We start from the raw sequence: 15,215 nt of genomic DNA, 5'->3' as shown, positions 1-15,215 counted from the left end.
GGGAAGAGCAGTACCAAACTTCCCTGGTGGCTCAGATGGTAAAGCATCCACCCGCAATGTGGGAGACCTGGGTTCAATCCCTGAGTCAGGAAGATCCCCTGGAGAAGGAAATGGCAACGGACTCCTGTACGCTTGCCTGGAAAATCCCATGGATGGAGGAGCCTGGTAGGCTACAGTCCATGGGGTCGCAAAGAGTCAGACACAACTGAGCAACTTCACTTTCACTTAGTACCAGACAACAGGTGATCTAATAGATTACAGTGCACCTAGAATAAGGCCTGCTGTATAATGTGGATTAGCCAAAAAGTTGATTCGAGTTTTTCCATAACATCTTATGAAAATCGCTATAGAAAAACTCAAATGAGGTTTTTGGCCAACCCAATAGGAGACATTGAATAATTACACACTGAACAAAGAGTGAGGGTTTAGACTTTTTTTTTTTTCTCAGTTGGATGAAAGATCATTGGAAGATTCATTGTTGTGGACTGAACAAGTACAGGACCTCATTATTAATAAAGGTCAAAGTGAGTCCTTAAACCCATGAACTCCCATCCTGGCCTTTGTGGGTACTCTGGTTAGTGGATGTCCCTTCCAGAGCTGACAATTCATTGTTTGTTCCTTCTAGTTTTCAGCCTTACCATCTTGTGTGTTTTTGTATGTATTTCAACACGCATACATTCAATGAAGGAGAGAAAACAAGAATAAGGCCTTGCTGGAATTAAGTCAGAATTTATGTTTTAAAGGAAAATTCTTTCACACTTCATAGAATGGCAGGAGAAAAAGTTCAAAAACCTATTTCTTGCTAATTTACACTCCACAGCAAAAACTTAATGTCTTTATCTTCTTCATCCTAGAACAAGACTGATTTCTATTGACTTGCAGCCATTTTCAATTGCCCAGTTTGTGAATTATTTAGTTTCTATGCTATTTTCTCTACCTTTTCCCCCACCCTTTCATCTGACTCCAGGGAAATATTACTTCATAACAGTTGGAAAAAAAAAAAAAAAAACTAAGTGGGAAGCTCAAAACATCAATTTCAGGAATTCTTCTTTTTAGTATCACATCAGCTCCCTATATGAACAAAGAGGAAATAGAAACATACTTTTCATCTGCTTTGTTTCTATTCTGAAGTAATTAAAGTTGTTTCTCCTGTAATAATTTGAAGTAACATGTGAAAGTCCTTCCTTCCTATATTTGCAATTCTGTGCAACTTAGCTACCAGTTCAAGTGGTGGTGATGGCTGTTACTTAGTTGCTCAGTCGTGTCCAACTCTTTTGTGACCCTATGGACTATAGCCTGCCAGGCTCCTCTGTCCATGGGGTTTTCTGGGCAAGAACACTGGAGTGGGTTGGCATTTCCTACACAAGAGCATGTGATTTACATTTACCAGTTATCATCCCCTAAGGACAAAATCTGACCATACGTACACTGCTTTTGGTTAGCAGGGTGAGAAGAGAGACGCAGATGTAGAGAATGGGCTAGTGGACTCGGGGGAGAGGGAGCCAGAGAAGAATTGAGTGAGTAGTGCTGACATATATACACTGCTGCTGCTGCTACTGCTGATGCTAAGTCGCTTCAGTCGTGTCCAACTCTGTGCAACCCCATAGATGGCAGCCCACCAGGTGTATACACTACCAGTGTAAAATAGCTAGCTAGTGGGCAGCTCAGCTCAGCCCAGCATTCTGTGATGACCTATAGAGGCAGTGGGTGGGAGGGAGGTTCAAGAGGCAGGGGATATATGTATACCTGTAGCTGATTCACTTCATTACACAGCAGAAACGAATATAACGTTGTAATACAATTATACTCCAATAAAAAAGAAAAGAACAAACTAGTGGCTACCAGTGGAAGAGGGAAGAGGGGGAGGGGCAACCAGGGGTCGGGGAGTAAGAGGCACAAACTATCATATATAAGATAAGTTACAAGGCTATATTATACAACACAGAGAATATAGCCAATATTTTAAAATAACTATAAATGGAACATAAGCTTTAAAAATTGTGAATCACTCTATTGTATACATGTAAAATATAATATTGTATACCTGTAACATATAATATTGCACAGCAACTACAATAAGGAGAGATCTATATTCCTAAGGAAATGGAATATAGTGAGACATTTACAAATATTTGTATGGTACAATGACAAGAACACAGGCTAAGCAGTTTTGGGAACCTGAATTTGCCACTTACAAAAGCATTGCTCTCTGAGCTTGTTTCCTTTCTGTAAATTGGGGATAATAACACTTACCTTAAGAGGGGTTCTAAGGCATCAGTTCCTAAAGTGTGGCCTCTGTTCAGTGTCACTGAAAACTTGTGAGAAATGGAATTCTGGGGTCACCTCAGACTTACTGAATCAGAAACTCTGTGGATGGGCCAGCCATCTGTTTTCACAAACACTCCAGGTCATTCTATTACACACTAAAGTTGTAAATGGCCATGACTGTGGCTAAACAGATACTATTTGGACTCTGGACTTTCATTAAAATGAAAGTGCTTTGAAAACTGTAACACATTTTCCATGTGTTAACTCCCATTATTGTGATGCTAGTGAATATTTTCATCAAATATTCTCTTTGAGCAGGATTGTGCTCATTGGAGCACACAGGAGTTCAACAGGTATAGCCTTTACCTTAAAAAAAACTTCATAGTCAAGAAAGATTTATAAAGAAACCAGCAGTTGTGGTGCTGTATGTTAAGAGCTATCATGGGAGCTTGAGAATGCCCTCGAACCAAAGATGGTCCATTTAAGTTAGGCAGGGGCATGAAGGAAGGCTTCTCAGGGGATGCTGTTTGGTCTGTGTCCTTAAAGTGAGTTGGCTAGGTTGATAAGGATTGAACCCATTTTCCAGCTAATGAGAATAGATGTCCTGGAAAATCTTAGGAGTGTGAAAGAGTAGCTTAGATGCTGCTGCTGCTGCTGCTAAGTTGCTTCAGTCATGTCCGACTCTGTGTGACCCCATAGATGGCAGCCCATCAGGCTCGCCTATTCCTGGGATTCTCCTGGCAAGAATACTGGAGTGGGTTGCCATTTCTTTCTCCAATGCATGAAAGTAAAAAGTGAAAGTGAAGTCGCTCAGTCGTCTCCGACTCTTAGCGACCCCATGGACTTCAGCCCACCAGGCTCCTCCGTCCATAGGATTTTCCAGGCAAGAGTACTGGAGTGGGGTGCCATTGCCTTCTCTGATCTTAGATGAAGGGGGCTCAACTAAAGGTAAAGAGAGTGTGAACAAAGGGAGAATGGAGATCAACCCTCCATACCATCAAGAGGCCCTATTGGAGAAGTCTCCATGTGAAACCTCTTCATCTAGATAGGATTCTCATAGCTGCAGAAAACCAGCAAAGGCTTGAATCAGGGAAGTTATACGATGTGACATCTGTTTTCTAAGGCAGGAAATCCAGTTCCAGTGTTAGAGCAAGGAGGGCCTTTGGCCATGTGACTGAAGCAGGATTAAGCAGAAGGATGTATGGCTGAGATGCCTAGCAGGTAAATTGATGGAACTTTGGTGATTGAGATGATCAGTGGTCCCTAAACTTTATGGCACCAGGGATCGGTTTCATGGAAAACAATTTTTCTAGGGACTGGGATGGTGAGGTTGGTTTTGAATAATCAAGCACATTACTTATATTGTGAACTTTATTTTTATTATTATTACATCAGCTCCATGTCAGATCATCAGGCATTAGAGTTCGGAGGTTGGGGACCCCTGGAAATGATGAAGTGGAAGAATGGACATGGGAATTCAGAAACTGTTTTTAACCTATACATCTTTCTTTTAACATAAAATTCTTCTCTCTCTCTCTGATGCTTGAAATGTCATATTTCAAAACAGAATTAAGATTCCCTTTAAAGAGTTTTCAAAATTGTTAGGAAAAAATGCAGTCAGATGTGTTTGCCTCATTATCTGAATCAGTAAGAAGTATTGGATCAGGTCAGCTAATTAAAATCTAAAATATTCAAATAGCAACATGTTATGAAATAGCCATGCCTCTGCATTATCACTTAGTTTGTTTTTTATTACTTTAGAATTATTTGAACAACTCATATTGCTAAAAAAGGACAGAGTAAACCCCCTGCTGCTTCCCACCAAATTAATCCATGAACACATGCTTGAAAATGTGTGGCTCCTCGTTTGTTTTTCCTGGCAACGAGAGAGATGAGCTGGGACCAACGCACAGATGACAGAAAGGGTGGGAGGATCTTTCGTTCCAGGTGTTAGTGAGTAATGAATGGGTGTTCCCAAGCGCACCCAGAAACAAGCTGTTATTTTATAACTCCTCCCTTATTACCTACTAGTAGCAGAGACCTCTAAGAATTTAGGAAAGATTAGGATGCTGGCTGTGGCTGAAGGAGTCTAATTGCATTTTATTTCTCCCTTTCTCCTGTTTGTGTTAAGAAAACAGGCCTTTATGCATGGATGGAGTGGGAGGTTTATCTTTCTCTTTCAGGAGGGCTCTACCTAATACTTCTAAATGTTATAAAATATCCTGCAGCTAATTAGTCAAGGAGGAAATTAGTCCAAGCGAATTAATCACTGGTGCTCAATGTGGAATTTCAGTGCTTTGTGACTCAGAGATTATTTAGTTGTTTCTCCTGCTTTCTTGTTTTCTGTTAAAATGAATTCATCCATGTCAACATGGATGGCTCATTAGGGGCTTACCTCCATTGTCCTCTCCCCTTCTGCTGGCACAGGCTTGCCATAGGGATCAGAAAGCAGTCCATCTGAACTGATGCTTTCATGCAAAGTTGGGTTGGCACTACCTTCTCCCTCCTTGGAGTACTTCCAGTGGGTAGAAACCACAGGGGATGGGGGAGGGGTATAGAAGTGTTCAACACAGGGAGTGAGCACCTTAAATACCTGCTCTTCCTTCCTCTACCTGTGTAACTGGTTCAAGAACTTCCAGGTAAATTAGGGTTTAAAAATGCTTTTTAAGTGACATAAGTGATAAGTTATGAAAGTAGAAGCTGTGAACCATTGCTTTTCACTGTTGCCTAAGATTTACTGATGCTCAGGCAGGGGTGGAGACAGGACTGTTGTCAGATGCCAGCTCCCCGGAGAGTCAGTATGTTAGGGCAGGGAATGATCATGACCATGGTTTATGCAGAAAGCAGGAGGCTGGGTATCAAAAAGCCTGACATAGATACTACTTTACAGTTAGCAACGTGCTTTCATGTGCATGTTTTAAATTCAGTTCTACACATCCTGTGAGATGAGTTGTATTTATTACTCTTTATAAATAGGAAACTGAAATTTTTTGTGTGTATGACTGTTGTGTAGTATTTTGAAAGTCTAGATGAATACCATGAGTTTTCTTTAGTTGGGTGGAGAAAAGTGAAGTCGAAGTGTTAGTGTCGCCCAGTTGTGTCTGACTCTTTGCAACCCCATAGACTGTGCCTACCAGGCTCCTCTCTCCATGGAATTCTCTAGGCTGGAATACTGGAGTGGCTAGCCATTCTCTTCTCCAAGGGATCTTCCCAACCCAGGGATCAAAACGGGTTTTTCTTTTTCTTTTTGCTTATCTTTGTTTTTTAACTACTGTTGCTTTTGTAAGAGGAAAAATAATCACTTTTTAATTAATGAAAAGTATGTCTCCTCTCTAAATAAGTAAGTAAATAGTAAAATGAAGTGATCTGACTCTCATAAAGCTACAGAGCTAGAAAGTGGCTTAGTCTTGCTGAATGAATCCAAGTGCCCTGAGTCTCCTTTCTTAGTCTTTCTCAGCACCACATCTGCCTCCTCTACATCTAGATGTTTGCAGGGTAAAACTTAATGTAATAAATGGACGTTTTCAGACAATGAAGATCAGACCCCAGTGTCTCTCCTAACAGACAAAAACCATGAACTTAACGGCAACTATGAACAATTATATTCCAACTTTAGGAAGAATATGGGAAGTAAAACCATGTAGTAAACAGAGCATCAACTGAGAGCCAAAGAGAGTCCCTTTGGTGACTTACTGCTCAACCACTCTGGGCCTTTATTTTCTCAACTATGAAATGGGGAAATAACTTGTATCCTGCAACATGGGTGTATCACAAACAATATATTAAAGTATTTAGAATATTGTTTAGCACATAGGAGGTGCTCAATCCGCTCCCTATTGGGTTTAGTATATTGTAGTTTTCTGAAGCATGAATGTCTTTGTAGAATGACATCAGTTCCTATAACAATATTCATAATTTTAATAATCATAAAATGTTACTGTAAACATACCTAGTAAAAAGAAAAACAAGTCTACTACTAGAATGCTAAATGATTAATTTGCACTATATTCAAAATCCCTTCCTTCTGAAGGAAGTTCCTTTTTGCAGACTTAAAAATCTATAGAGTATGTATTTCTGAAAAAATATACTTCGGTAAAGAACTGGGAAATCTAGAGGCTAGATTACCATCCCATTAACAATTTGAACATAATTCAGACACATCTCTCCAGATCCCATCAGTCATTGATGGTTTCTGCATACTCAGATGACCATTTTTTCTGACTCATTTTTATATTATATATATATAAACACTTCACGCTCTGGAATAAATACACTTTAATAAATCACTTGTTCCATACATGTCTAGTTACAATTGTACATTTTTCACTTTCTGAGTCTAGAGAAATAGATTCTGGAAGCAGTATTTTCATCTTCTCCCTTAGCATTTTTCTTTCCCTTTCTTATACTTCATATATTTTATTTTCTATTTTGTTTCTTACTTGTGTTTAAAAAAGGTTTTTATCTCCTAAGTTTATGCTGCTGCCAGTTCTCTAGCATATCTTGGCCATCCTTTTTCTCCCCACAAGAGCCTTCACCCTCTGTCCCCAACAACTGTTAAAACTACCCAGAACGCTGCCACTGAAAATAACAATCTGTGCCTTCCTTCTTCAGGAAAAGTCAGTGTCTTATTTTTCATTTGGCATGCTACTATTGATGATTTGCTAGTGAAAAATAAATAGTTGAATGAGATATCTAAGCGTCAGATTGCACATGAAAAGGAACAGAGAAGATGACTGGCCTTTTAAAAAAAAAATCTCTGTGATCTTAAAGATTGACTGGTTTGATCTCCTTGCATTTCAAGGGAACCTCAAGATCTTCTCCAGTACCACAATTTGAAAATCACTGATTCTTCAGCACTCAGCCTTCTTTATGGTCCAGCTCTCACATCTGTACATGACTGCTAGAAAAATCATAACTTTGACTATACAGACCTTTGTCAGCAAAGTAATGTCTTAGATCAAGTCAGTCTAAGGCAAAATGTGAAAGACTGACATATAGATTCACACTGCCAACCTGAGAACTGATTAAGAATATTTATTAAGATTTATGAGAGTAAAAAAAACAAAGACTCTGATCTTAAACATTTCTAATTTATTTTAATTTGAATAGAGACATCAAAAACAACTAAACTGCCTTAAATGTCTACTTTTTAAAGAATATTTAATAAGGAAAGAAGGCATTCTTATGGGCCCCCTTAAACCTCTAAGCTTTTAATATTTAAGGAAGCTATTGATTTTTTAAAGAAATTGCTGTTGGTTATTCAGATTTTCAAAATCAAAAGAGAGATTGAGGAAAAAAAATTAACTCTGTGCTTAATAAACATTGCTTCTAACACACAGTTTTTTAAAACATGAATTCAAAAGCCAGTTTTTAATCCAATTTTGTCACATGTGCTATGAACTTGGCAGGAAACTCAACCAAACCCTTCTTAATTTGTATCCTGTTATTTCTGGTAAACAAGAATGTATATATAAGCTTTCACATTCATATGCAAACACATTCTACCAGAGAAATTCTGACACTTATGCTGCTTAGAAATAAACCTTGTTTCCCTTTGAGGCACAAGTTAGTCTCTGGTTCTGAACTTTCTGAAGGCCATCCATATCAGAGCAGATGTTCCCAGTGTTACAAATTTCATCACGTATGACCCGAAATAAAACAGAGATAGTGAAATCCTATAGGATTGATGGTATTTGCCATTTGATTATTAATTTGATTCCACATCTATGAAATTGAAGGATCATCCCCTTATAATGAGAAATAAAAATACTCTCTGATTTATATTTATGTTAATCTATCATTTGAATATTCTCTGTTGGTATCTGAAAGAACTTAAATCCATTCACTATTGAAAAATGTGCTAGCTTTAGAGTTTGAGACAAATGAAAAAGTAAAGTAATATTGGGCAGTGGTGAAAAGTGAAGTCAATTTTGAAAACAAGAAATGAGTCTTGTTCCCACCATCAGTTCAGTGCCATTTCTCAGTCGTGTCCAACTCTTTGTAATCCCATGGACTGCAGCGTGCCAGACTTCCCTGTCCATCACTAACTCCCAGAGCTTGCTCAAACTCATGTCCATCAAGTCAGTAATGTCATCCAACCATCTCATCCTCATCCCTTTTCTTCCTGCCTTCAATCTTTCCCAGCATCAGGGTCTTTTCCAATATATGGAAATACGGAATTGGTCTGCCACAGTAATCAAAGGAACACAAGAATCAAAGGAAATATATTCCAATATATTGCTATGGTTTTTCCAGTGGTCATGTATGGATGTGAGAGTTGGACTGTGAAGAAAGCTGATCGCTGAAGAATTGATGCCTTTGAACTGTGGTGCTGGAGAAGACTCTTGAGAGTCCCTTGGACTGCAAGGAGATCCAACCAGTCCATTCTAAAGGAGATCAGTCCTGGGTGTTCATTGGAAGGACTGATGCTAAAGCTGAAACTGCAATACTTTGGCCACCTCATGTGAAGAGTTGACTCACTGGAAAAGACTTTGGTGCTGGGAGGGATTGGGGGGCAGGAGGAGAAGGGGATGAGATGGCTGGATGGCATCACCGACTCGATGGACATGAGTTTGAGTGAACTCCCGGATTTGGTGATGGACAGGGAGGCCTGGCGTGCTGTGATTCATGGGGTCGCAAAGAGTTGGACATGACTGAGCGACTGAAATGAACTGAACTGATATGGAATATGGTTCCCACCAAATCGATAAAGAAATCAAGCCCCTACCTTACAGATAAAACAAGGAGGGAATAAATATTGAAAAAAAATTCTCTTACACAATAATGTGAAAATAATAAAATTAATTTTTTTTGCTTTGCTTTAGCATTTTATCCACATTTCTGGTATCTCACTATTTTTTAACATTCATTGTTTTATTCCATGACAGTACTGCTAAAATATGTTTCCACGTCTTTTTTTTTTTTCCAACTATCACATTTTATCTCATTTCCAGATGTGCACAAGGTTGGAAGGGAAATCGTTGCCACGTCAAGGTTAACCCACCTACTGCTGATTTCACGAACACTCAGAACAGTAAGTGACACTGTGACTGAAATCACGAGTTTGGGAGTCTCTAATATTTTTCCCTGAATATTTACATTTTTTCATTGGTTTGAAATTCCAGATATATGGACCCTCCTGGGTATTGGATTAGCTTTCCTGATAGCTCATATTACACTAGCGGTCTTGTGTTTTCTTGCCAACAGAAAAGTACCAGTAAGGTAAGTGATGCCTTCCATTGCTCTGGCAGACCAATTTTCTGAAACATTTCATTTGTTATATTTTTCTTTCATTCCATATTACATTCAGGTAACTTTAGTTTTCCATACTTCATGGATTTATTTTTCTGGGAAGAAAGCCTAAGCTATTTAATGATTAGTAGTTTTTAAATAAAAAGCCATAAGTTTACTTTTCTGATTATGTTAGGAACATTTTTGACGACACCAAGTGACAAAATCTGACGTTCGGCCCAAATGAAAAATGCACAAGGTGATGGATGTCCTACTTTCTGGCAGTGCTTAGGGTCAGCCGCAGAACTATCAAAGAGACCCTCTCTCAGCTTGCTCAGGGAGGTCTTGCACTCGTGCCCCAGACCAAGACTCCATGTCCTAGGCGGACGCAGATCCGAGGCTGAGATCTGTGTACCCGGAGGGACTCTGCGGGCTGGACTCATGCATGATTAAGACCTCACAACCTATTGTGCCCTTCAGGATTCTGGGGCTTCCTACCCCATACCCATCTTCTATCATCTGAATGAGAAACACATCACATCCCCCCAGTAATGAAAGCGATTGTCTTTCCCATGAACTAAACAAGGTAAGGGCTCAAAATAAGATTTAATGGAATTTTAAGAAATTAAAGAAATGCATCGCGTCTTGCACACCTGCATTTGTGGTCAGAAATTAAATTTGCTGCAAGCCAGTGTGTCACAGAGCCCTGGATAACTGCCTGTTCCTCGGTGCCAACTTATATGTGCCTCCTGCTTGAATTCTCCTCAGATCTCCAGCCTGCAATCATGTTAATTGGCAGACACCAAACTTGATATCATCAATTAAGGCAAATTTATTATAAAATTATAGTGTTCATTAGGAAAAATGATATGACGTTTTGATCCATTACTATTAAGATCTTACTCATCTATTAATTCTTTGTTTCTTATGTGCCTATAATATGCCAGACAATGTGGATACAAACATGAATGAAAATAAGTCTGGACTTAATGTAATGGGAAAAAACAGAAACAAAGCTACTAAGTGAAATACTGGTTTTGTGCTACTATATAGTAGCATTTTCCAGAGAAACAAAAAATAGACAAAAAGATAGAAGCTAGCTAGCTAGTTAGATATCTTGTTGTTTCTATCCTTCTGTGTTCATATATATCTTTAAATATCAAATACATAATATATTTATATTTAATGTATAAACATAATATAAAACCTATACAATAAATTAGTAATTATTATATAAGTATTATATTAACACATTATCTTATTATGTTTAAATATGTCATTATAAATATATTAAGATATCTTAAAAATTAACATATTTCTTCATATAAAGAATTACATATTAATATATTTATACAATATGAATTATAAAATTGTTTATTGATATTAATGAGATAATCATATTTAATTATATTAATAATATATTAAGAGAGAAGGATTTATTTGTTCATGTAATAGTGGGGACTGGCAAGCCTGAAACTTACAGGGCAGGCCTGCAAGCTGGAAAGTCAAGTAAGCGTTGATGGTGTAAGCTTGAGTCTAGAATCTTTCAGACAAGCTGTCAGACTGGAAACACAGGTAGGATTTCTCTGTTGTAATCTTGAGGCAGAATTCTTTCTATTTTAAGAAATCTCAGCCTTTACTCCTGAAGCCTTCGAATAAGTGAATGAGCCCCACCCGCAACAGAGGTAGTAATCTTAAAGTTGGCTGAGGGTAGGTGCTCATGACATCTGAGAAGTCCTTCACAGCAGCATCTCGCGTGTTGTTTGAGCAAACAATAGGGCTCCACAGCCCAACCAAGTTGAACATAAAACTAACCATCTGTTCCGTTCATGTCGTTCAGTCGTGTCCGACTCTTTGCGACCCCCTGGACTGTAGCCTACCAGGCTTCTCCGTCCATGGGATTCTCCAGGCAGGAATACTGGAGTGGGTTACCATTTCCTTCTCCAGGGGATCTTCTCGACCCAGGGATCGAACCCTGGTCTCCCGCATTGAAGGCAGATGCTTTAACCTCTGAGCCACCAGGGAAGCCCAAACCATTGCAGTATATAAATAAGTTTTCATATGAACACAACCAGCAGAAGTCCTCAAAAAAGAACCTTAAGTTTCACACCTTCTCCAGATTCATATTGGACAACCTGTATATTCTGGGCTATGGAGAGACCTCTAAGGCAAATATTGGTGGCACTGCAGCCCAGCCTGAGAGATCTCTTTCCCTCTTTTTCTCCTTTCTCACTTAGAGTTTGAAATCATGATTTTTTTCTTAATTGAGATGAAGTTGTTTTACACTGTGGTGGTAGTTTCTGGTGTATAGCAAAGTGACTCAGTTATATGTGTATGTACATATATTTTTTTCCAGATTACTTTCCATCATAGGTTTTTACGAAGTATCAAATGTAGTTCCCTGTGCTAGTAGGACTTTGTTGTTTATCTATTTTACATATAGAAGTAAGAGTCTGGCAGGCTACAGACCATGGGGTCGCAAAAGAGTGGGGCACAACTTAGCAACTAAACAAGTGTGTATCTGTTAAATCCCAAACTTCTAATTTATCCCTTCCCCACCCCTTTCCCCTTTGGTAATAGTAACAAACCATAGTTTGTTTTCTATGTTTGTGAGTCTTCTCAGTTTTCTAAATAAGTTCATTTGTACCATTTTTTTTTAGATTCCCTGGGACATGTTTTAACATATGTATTTAAATTTAACAATAAGTCAGCTTTTTCTGAAAATTAAGTTTGAGTTGGTTGATTGGATAGTTAGCACGACCGGCTTTGTCACTTAGATGAGATGGTAGACAAATTCCATAATTTAAAGAACTCAATGTAAAATATTCCAGATATTATTTTCTTTGAAACCACTAAACTTATAGCTTACTGTGCACAATATCGGATTCTTGATCTCCAAAGAAGATTTAGCTTCAGGACCAGAGACCAGGCTTGACCACTAAGGGCTCTTGTGTGGCAGAAGTTTTATTACAGTGAAAAAAAAGAAAGCTTCTGACAATGACATCAGAAGGGGATTGAGAGTGCCCCCTCACTGGTCTTAGCAAGGGAGCTATATACTTTTTTAATTAGTTATTACAATAAATCAAAAGAATGTCTCAAGATTGTAAAGGTCTTACCAGACCCACTCCCACAATATACATTTTGAGATAACAGGATTAGTCAGAAGGTTCTCAAGAAGGAGAAACATATCCTCAAGCAGGATACATTGTTGTTATATAATCCTTGAGTGAGTGAAGTCCCTCAGTCCTGTCCGACTCTTTGCGACCCTGTGGACTGTAGCCTACCAGGCTCCTCCATCTACGGGATTCTCCAGGCAAGAGTACTGGAGTGGGTTGCCATTTCCTTCTCCAGGGGATCTTCCCAACCCAGGAATCAAACCCGGGTCTCCCGCATTGGAGGCAGACGCTTTAACCTCTGAACCACCAGGGAAGATCAATATAATCCTTAGTACAGAGTTTAAGGTATAATCCTTCAGTTCAGTTCAGTTGCTCAGTTGTGTCCAACTCTTTGCAACCCCATGAATCACAGCACACCAGGCCTCCCTGTCCATCACCAACTCCCGGAGTTCACTCAAACTCACGTCCATCGAGTCGGTGATGCCATCCAGCCATCTCATTCTCTGTCATCCCCGTCTCCTCCCACCCCCAATACCCCCCAGCATCAGAGTCTTTTCCAGTGAGTCAACTCGTCACATGAGGTGGCCAAAGTATTGGAGTTTCAGCTTTAGCATCAGTCCTTCCAATGAACACCCAGGATTGATCTCCTTTAGAATGGACTGGTTGGATCTCCTTGCAGTCCAAGGGACTCTCAAGAGTCTTCTCCAACACCACAGTTCAAAAGCATCAATTCTTCAGCGATCAGCTTTCTTCACAGTCCAACTCTCACATCCACACATGACCACTGGAAAAATCATAGCCTTGACTAGACGGACCTTTGTTGGCAAAGTATATGTCTCTGCTTTTTAATATGCTATCTAGTTTGGTCATAACTTTCCATCCTTAGTACAGAGTTTAAACTGAGTTGTTTTGTTGTGTGATCATCAGCTCTGGGCTTAAGGAAAAAAAAAAAAAAAAAACTAAAACTAAGGACTGTAGGAACAACAAAAAAACAAGTTTGTCCTTTTCTCATCCTTGAGAACTCCCGATCCCTATCTCCTCCTTGAGAGCCCTAGACCCCTCTCTCCTCCTCAGGGACCCCCAACTTCTTATCAACCTATCTAGAAATTGACTCAATACAATGTTTAGACATTAAAATAAAAATGTAAAAGGAATGCATATTTTTCTAAATTATTTTAGAGATAACTCAAGTGGCAATGTTCAAAGACCACTGCACCAAGTTTGATTTTCCACCAACTCCACCCTCCACACACACCCTACCCTTGGGAAGTGTTAGCATTCCTCTAAAGTGTGTGGCATTTCACAGAATATACCTAGCAGAACTATACAAAGGCATGTATTTTTGATTCTAAGTAAAAATAGCCTGGTAAGCCTTCAGAGTTAGTCACTGAGTTGTCAGAATATTATCCTCAAGGAGACTGTTACAACAGCATTTTGTAATGTTATTACTTAACAATTTTCATAGTAACCATTCCTCATCTTTACATTCCCAGTTTCTAGCTTCATATGCATAACATATCCCATACACACCTATTGAAGACTATCTGTACTTTAATATTATCCATACTTCTGATCATCACCAGAAATATTGCTCATGTCTACTGATGACTTTTCAATTAAAAGGTTGCACATTTACTTTTTTTAAATGCAAAAAAAATTTTTTTTTGCAAAAAATCATTTAAGCCCTAAAGCAAGTTGGAATGTTTGGCTGGGAGATAGCTACATGATAACAATGACTCATCTTGAAAATAATACCAAAACTTTGAGACAGGCAGGAATTAATGTATGCAGGAAATTTATCACCTTCTCTAAATAAACCTTAACCTTAATATTTTTCATTAGATTTTATAAGAAGAATCTGTAGCATAAGAGATCCTTCAGTGACTTGAAACTTTTTTGTATTCATTTCTGAAATCACAGGATGGAGCACTGCATGCTTAGACAATGCTAAGCACAGCAACAAGCCTCTTAAAGTTGTTTTTAGAGATGCAGTTCCTGGATTTTATTATACATTCTCTGACCTTTCTGTTAGCTACTTGCCACCAAATGTATGAGTGAGGACACTGATTGCAGGGGAAGAAATCATCTCAAGCACCTTAACCAAAATAAAGAATTTAGTGTAACAATGCACATGTCTTACAGAGCTCAAGGGTAGGAATAAAGAGATCAGGCCTCAGGAAGGCCTGGACCCAGTGTTATTCTGCTTCTCATCTCTGCTGCTTTTTGCATCGCTCTTGGTGATTCTCTCTCTGAAGACATACTGCCTTTACTCTGTCTATATAACAAAAACGTGTTGTCTTGAGGATGGATGTTACTCATTATGCCCCCAGACCTGTGGAGAGACTATATCTTTCTTTTTCGATCTCCATTCCATATTCCAAAGGAAGACCCTCTGATTAGCCCACTTGGGTCAAGATACCATTTCTGGTTAAATCAATGATAGGTGAGTTATGAGGCAAGATCAACTGTACAAACATGGCTGCTGGGACCCCATACAATGCCCCATGGTGAGGATGATGGGGGTCATCATGAAAGGTCTCTGAAAGGTATCTACTACACCTGGCCTAATAGTCCAAAATCCACCAGATTTTTCCTCCTGAG

The 15,215-nt window shown here is 38.9% G+C and overlaps 1 protein-coding gene across 2 annotated transcripts in view; it reads left to right on the top strand.

The window, feature by feature from the left end:
* MALRD1 (MAM and LDL receptor class A domain containing 1) overlaps nucleotides 1-15,215 on the top strand; it is a 596,047-nt gene that overhangs the window by 555,320 nt on the left and 25,512 nt on the right. For both annotated transcript variants that reach the window (XM_088844424.1, XM_055428153.2), the window contains 2 exons: nucleotides 9,222-9,301; nucleotides 9,393-9,489. In XM_088844424.1, the coding sequence (XP_088700550.1) occupies nucleotides 9,222-9,301; nucleotides 9,393-9,489 (177 nt within the window). The remainder of the gene's footprint in view (nucleotides 1-9,221; nucleotides 9,302-9,392; nucleotides 9,490-15,215) is intronic.

This window comes from Moschus berezovskii, chromosome 15 (genome assembly GCF_049115385.1).
Source record: "Moschus berezovskii isolate FMDL1 chromosome 15, NW_MosBer_1.0, whole genome shotgun sequence".
Classification (NCBI taxonomy): domain Eukaryota; kingdom Metazoa; phylum Chordata; class Mammalia; order Artiodactyla; family Moschidae; genus Moschus; species Moschus berezovskii.
The sequence above is the reverse complement of the archived record's forward strand: the minus strand, read 5'-3'. Positions and strand labels throughout refer to the sequence as shown.